General features: G+C 42.4%; 1 protein-coding gene across 1 annotated transcript; it reads left to right on the top strand.

Moving 5' to 3' along the window:
- The first annotated feature begins 1,292 nt into the window (after nt 1-1,292).
- On the top strand, nt 1,293-6,309 carry LOC112191370 (NADPH-dependent aldo-keto reductase, chloroplastic). Its single transcript, XM_040515935.1, is given in 9 exon segments — nt 1,293-1,587; nt 1,740-1,790; nt 1,934-2,010; nt 2,153-2,240; nt 2,538-2,759; nt 2,761-2,817; nt 2,936-3,155; nt 3,158-3,183; nt 6,098-6,309. Coding segments are annotated over 9 exon segments (948 nt in total). The 5' UTR covers nt 1,293-1,467; the 3' UTR covers nt 6,185-6,309.
- Nucleotides 6,310-6,935: the final 626 nt, after the last annotated feature.

Below are 6,935 nucleotides of genomic sequence, written 5' to 3'. Positions count from 1 at the left end.
CATCGTCTTCTTCCGGAACTGGAGGCACAACTAGGCAGTTTTGGAACAAGGTTTGGAGGTCAAATGTTCCTCCTAAGGTCAAATCTTTTATCTGGAGGCTTTGTAGAGAAATTTTCCCAACAAGGACAGCGCTATCACGTAAGGTATCTCTTACTATGCTAGAGTGTGCTTTCTGTGAAAGGGACGTAGAGACTTGCATGCATGTGTTTCGTGATTGCCCAATTACATGTAGCTTTTGGGCCCACAACCCCATCCACTTGAAAGATTCGGTCTTTCCCAGCCACATGTGTGTTTGATTGGATAATTGCTATTATGGGGTCTCTTTCTCAGCATGAAATTGAGGTTTTCTTTGAGTCTTTATGGGCCATATGCTGTGAGAGAAACAAGGTGGTTGGGGAAGGTGGTGATTGTAACCCAATACACATGTCTTTTTTTTTTTTTTTTTTGGGAATCAATTACACATGTCTGTTTGGCGTTGAAGCTTTTGGAAGATTATCAACGAATTCATGTCAAGTCTGCGAAGCAGGGGATATGGCATCCTCCGGCTAAGTGGAGCTGTACTCCGAGGGGAAGATTGAAAATCAATGTGGACGGGGCCTATTGTGCTACTAGCGGCCATGGAGGAGTGGGGGTTATTGGTAGGGATGCGGAGGGACGTTGTGCTGCTGCCTTGGCAAGACATATACCATATGCACGGTCTGCTTTGCATATGGAGGCTGAAGCATTGCGTGCTGGTCTTCTTATAGCCATACATGAACAATGGAGTGATGTGGAGCTTGAGAGTGACAGTGCTATAGCGATGACTGCCCTGGCAAAAGAAGGGGAGGACTTGTCTGAGGTCGGTCTATATTGAATGATTATAAGTCTTACTTACAAAGTTTTAGTTTTATTTCCCTTAGACATGTGTTCTGTGAAGTAAATGGTGTTGCAAATAAACTTGCACACTTTGCTAGTATATCCGAGATGAATGATTATTAGGTTGAGGACACTTCTGATATTATTCAGGATGTACTTATTGAAAATGGATGTATTTTCTCATGAGGACTATGCTCTATGTCTCCCTCATTGTACTCTCAAACTTTTATTAAACTTTTATTAATAATAATATAGGGGAGAGGACCACTATTCCAACATAACAGGAGAACCCGTTTTCACAAAAAAAAGAAAAAAATGTCTGACACACCCTTTGAAATGTGCATTTAAAGTGGGTGGGTACTGGCCTACTGGGTAGACAGTGATCTTCTTCTTCCTTTTTCCTTCTTTTCTTTTCGGTGAAAAAGAACTGGTTCACACGCGACTCTCTCCACAGGTGTCACTCTGTTGGCCAATCATAACTGCCACTATATCTTCTTTAGGACCATACTAGACTGTTCCATATTCTTTCCATCTCTTCGCATACAAAGAGGCCAAGCGGCTTTATACAAGCATTCATCACTCTTTCTACTTCATTTCTGTGAAAATTTGAAAATGGCGGACGATATTCGTTTCTTTGAGTTGAACACCGGAGCCAAGATGCCTTCTTTGGGATTAGGGACCTGGCAGTCCAGCCCCGGCTTGGTCGGTGAAGCCGTCGCCACCGCCATCAAGGTCTTCCTCTTTCCCTCTGAAATCAAGATCACTTGTTTATATGCTTTTTCTTAAAAACAAAGATCAAGCCTTTCTTGATGATATTGATTATCTGCTGTTTGATTTTGTAAAAACTTAGCAGTCTAGTAAAGTTGTGATTGTTGTAATTGCAGGCAGGATATAGGCATATTGATTGTGCTCAAGCCTATGGCAACGAGAAAGAGGTAACTGAAGTTGCTTTTGCTCAAATCTAAAGATTTTGTATCATTTCATTTGTTGTTGTCACTGTTTTTCTTTCATGTGTTGGTTATGATTTGCCTCATTTTTTTGAAGATGGTTACGTTGTTAAAATTTTGTTTTCTTGTAGATTGGTTTGGTTTTGAAGAAGCTGTTTGAAGATGGTGTGGTGAAGCGCGAAGAATTGTGGATTACCTCCAAGCTCTGGTTCGTTATAAGGGCAATGCTATTGAATCGAAATATTGACTATCATGAATGTTTGCAATGAGTGCTAGTTATTCATGATCTAAAACCTTAGCCATACTATGTTTTATATATACTAAAAAGCAACATGGTCTGCACTCTGCAGGTGTACGGATCATGCCCCAGAAGATGTACCAGAGGCATTGGATAGGACTTTGAAAGACTTGCAGCTTGATTATGTTGACTTGTACTTGGTGTGTTCTGGAGTGTGTGCATATGGTTTATCAGATCATTCAGATGGCTTTAACATGATAAGTGTCATGCCTAGTTCAGGTTTCATCTGCATTCTTCAAAACATTTGGCAATATACCCTAAATCTTAACGTGGTTTTTGAATATAACTTTACATCCAAAGTTATTCATCCATTTATAGTAATGCTGTATGGCCAGACGGTGAATATCATAGATAATTAGCCTCATCATCTTGAATTTATTATTCCATTTTATCGCCATCGTTCAGCTGTAACTAATGACCACACTGAAAATTTGAACATCCACTGGCCAGTGCGGATGAAGAAGGGTGCAGTCGGTTTTAAGCCTGAAAACCTTGTTGAACCAGATATCCCTGGTACTTGGAGAGCAATGGAAACTCTCTTTGATTCGTGCAAGGCTCGAGCTATTGGTCTGAGCAATTTTGCTACAAAGAAGCTGTCAGATTTGCTGGATGTGGCACGTGTCCCTCCTGCTGTTGACCAAGTGGAGTGCCATCCTTCATATATGGCAACAGACCAAGCTGCGATCCTTCTGCAAATCCAAGGGGGTTCACCTTTCTGTGAGTATGCAATGCAATTGCTGAATGGTGGTGTCATGTGTCTTGAGCAAAATATTAATTGTCGTAGCATTTTTAGTTGGCTAGAAAATAATAAGGGAGGTATATATTCTTCTTTCAGGGATATTCACCACTGGGTTCTCCTGGCACAACATGGATCAAAAGTGATGTCCTTAAGAATCCGATTCTTCTCAGCGTTGCAGAGAAGCTAGGCAAAACTCCTGCTCAAGTTGCTCTTCGATGAGGACTGCAAATGGGTCATAGCGTTCTTCCAAAGAGTACTAATGAAGCAAGGATCAAGGAGAATCTCGATGTCTTTGGCTGGTCTATCCCAGAGGACTTGTTGCCAAGTTTTCTGAAATTGAGCAGGTATGTAGTTAATGGGATTGGTTCTTGTTCTCCTAGTATCCTGTTGGTGCCAATTTCGGCATCAACGAGTCAACGGAGGTTCCGTTGAAATCCAAGTGTAAAGTGGTGGGGTTGTTTTCTTCAAGTGGGCCTATCTTTTCCTTCGATTAGTTTGGCTACGTGAGTAGCCCTGGTCGTCCACTTGTGACTGAAGGTATGCCCTGGTAGTCCTGTGCCTAGCCTTGGTCGTTCACCTCTTGTGACTGAAGGTATGGCCTCGGGCTTCCTTCACCTGATCCTGGGCCACCAAGCTACCTTGTTTGGTGAAACTGATAGTCTCGTCTTGGACTTCCTTCACCTGGTGTTGGGCTTCCTCCACCTAATGTTGGGCTTCCAAGCTCCTTTCTTGGGTGGAACTGATGGCCTCACGTCGGGCTTGTTGGGTGAAGCTGATAGTCTCGTCTCGGACTTCCTTCACATAATGTTGGGCTTCCTCTACCTGGTGTTGGGCTTCCAAGCTCCTTGTTGGGTGAAGCTGATAGTCTCGTCTCGGACTTCCTTCACATATCGTTGGACTTCCTCTACCTGGTGTTGGGCTTCCAAGCTCATTTTTTGGGTGGAACTGATGGCCTCACGTCGGGCTTCCTCCACCTCGTGTTGGGCTTCCAAGCTCCTTTCTTGGGTGGAACTGATGGCCTCACGTCGGGCTTCCTCCACCTGATGTTGGGCTTCCACCACCTCGAGTTGGCGGAGCTCTATGGAAAGGACTATGCATTTTGGCATAGCTTTCGGAGAGAAGAGAAAGTTGAAGTGCCCCTCAGCCTTGTGAAGGCTGTGTATTTATAGGAGAAGAGTGTTGAGGTGGAAAGGGAAAGGCATGGGCTCAATCCCATAAAATTGGGGTGTCAGCCTCCACTCTCTGCTTACTGACGCTCCAGGATGGATTTGACAGAGTTGGTGATAGGTGTCGTCACGTAAACCACCCTTTGTCCTCGAATCACTGTTGACATGACAAGGGAGCCATACTGGGTGTCGGAGCTTGACACGTGGAAAAGTTTGTGAGAGTTGGTCCTTGATGTGTACTACCATGTCTCCTCAACAACGTCCAAATGTGAGCCTGAATGTCGAGGCTTTAGGCTTGGAAGTCGTGGTCATGATCCTTAGAGGTTGAGGATTCTAAGCCTTGGGAGTTGAATTCTTATCCTTGGGGGTTGAGGCTAGGAATGAGCAAACGGGGAATTCCCCCCTCCCCTGGCCCCGCGCCCAAATTCCCCTGCGCCCCCGTTCCCCGTCTGGGGATATTATCAGATGGGGGATTCCCCGCCCCGCCCCCGCGGGTAATGGGTTCCCCACCCCAGCCCCCGCCCCCAGCATTGGTCTTTTTTTTTCTTCTTTTTTTTGTCTATTTTCTATCTTTTCAGTTTTTTTTTCCTTTTCTTTTTTGACAAAAAAATAATTTTTTTATTCTTTTTATTTTCATCATTGTTTTGGTCGATTGAGTATTTCAAATGCTTGAGACAGTGTTTAAGAAAGAAATTGTTTGTTTAGTCACGAGGAAGCAATACGTTTAAAACAAATATTTATTTCTATAAAACAATTTTCACAACCTGGCGATTAAATGTGAAGTAATAAAATCCCGTTGCGTCTTCTCTCTTCTTTTTTTTTTTTTGGCAAAAATCTGGCTGCGTCTTCTCTAACAGCCAAAATCACAAATCACAATTATACGACAATCCAACGGTCTGATCCTCAAGGATCGCCTAGAGGATCATCTTTACCAATTTATACGATGATCCAACGGTCAGATCCTCACGGATCGCCCTTAGGATCATCATCTCAAATCTATATGAAGATTCAACGGTTGGATCGTCCCGGATCGCCCTTAGAATCATCATCACAAATTATACGACGATCCAACGGTTGGATCCTCAAGGATCGCCTAGAGGATCGTCTTTTCACAATTATACTATGATCCAACGGTCAGATCCTCACGGATCGCCCTGAGGATCATCCTCACAAAATTATACAAAGATCCAACGGTTGGATCATCCCGGATCGCCTTTAGAATCATCCTCACAAAATTATACGACAATCCAACGGTCGGATCCACCTGAATCGCTTTGAAGGTGTATTCTGGATGGGAAAGATAAATACCCCGTATAAGTTTTCTGTTTTTTTTTAGAATAAGAAAATTATAAAGATGCCCCATATGTTGGTTGAAAAATAATAGTTCTCAATTAAAAAAAAAGGAAAAAAAAAAAAAGATAAACGGGGACCCCGCATGGGTAATGGGAAACCCCGCCCCCGCCCCCGCCCCCGCCCCCGCTTGACAAATACGGGGAAAACCCGCGGGTACCCCTCCCCCCACCCCCGTTTGCTCATTCCTAGTTGAGGCTCCTGATTCCTTCGGACTATGCTATTCTAATAGCCAGGTCACGATATGCTTTGACCTCACCGTCCAAGGTGACAAGTCAATAACATGGTGATTGTCCAAGACCTAAGAGGTGGAGGTCCAAGGTTAAAGACTCGACATACCATGGTTATTTTCATCTTAGGATTATATTTTCTTTCTCGATGAAGGGTTTAAGTGCGTTGAAAGGTCAGGGTCCTACATGGACTCTTTGACATTTCAACGCGTACCACGTGGAATGGGTTGAAAAGTCAAAAGTATTTGTCGAACCAAATTATGACATCAACAATACCCTCACCAATATGGTATGTTGGTTAGCTATGTCATAACCATTGAACAAATTCCACCCTTATCATATAATGTGAAAGCTGCCGAAGTTTCAGACATCACTTGTCTTCTCTAGTTCTTCCAGTTGGTTTGGGATTAGATCTTGTAATCATTACGTTGATGATGATATCGCCACTGATAAATTGATGATTCTCAGGTAGTCTTTATCCCTAACAATTATATGGATCTCCAATTATGCAGGCAAGGCTGCTTAGAGGGAACTCATTTGTTCATGACACTTTTGGACCCTATAGAAGTGTTGAAGAACTATGGGATGGTGAAATCTAGAAAGTAAGATAAGTTGAGCCTGGGAGCATATTTTATGTGAGATTGCATTTCGATGATTTGTATGACTGTGAAAGGAACTTGTAATGCTCAGCGTTTTGCTTGGCTTATTGGACTAACTGAATACATGATGCTTTCCAGCGCTCATCCTACTATTCGAGCCTTCTGGCCCTCGAACCTTCTTGGTTTAAGTTTACTGAAAATTTTATTGTAATTTTGTTGAAGGAAATTAACTTTTGTGTGTCTTATCAAACTAGGGTTAGTTCTATGATTGTAACTAGAAAGAGCGCCCGTGCGATGCCGCGGGATTTTATTGTCAATTGATCTAATTATAGTAATACATTCTAGCAAGGTTGTTATTGATGAAAAATTATTGTAACGAAAATAATTAGCTAAATTGTGAGGTGCGGTTAGTAACATGCTCATGTAGATAAATAACAATTTAATCTACTCACTCTTAATAACAATAGGAACTGTTTGAAATGAATAAGTTTAGAAGATGAAGCAAATTTATTTTTAAGTAACCCAAGGATAGAATCCTTAATCTTATACAATTCAATCAACAAACCCTGCACAACACTTTCTTGACATTACAAAAGATGTAATATAAATTGAGAGGCACATCTCTAGCATGGCCTATACCTCCAATATGCTCTTGGTAGTCTCCCACCGCCCAATACCCCACTGCAGATTAAGATTGCACAATTTAATGTGTTAGTAACTAATCTGGATTACCCGAGCTTTAAGGAAATGC

This window comes from Rosa chinensis, chromosome 3, assembly GCF_002994745.2.
Source record: "Rosa chinensis cultivar Old Blush chromosome 3, RchiOBHm-V2, whole genome shotgun sequence".
Taxonomy (NCBI): Eukaryota; Viridiplantae; Streptophyta; class Magnoliopsida; order Rosales; family Rosaceae; genus Rosa; species Rosa chinensis.
This window is presented reverse-complemented; position numbering and strand designations above follow the sequence as displayed.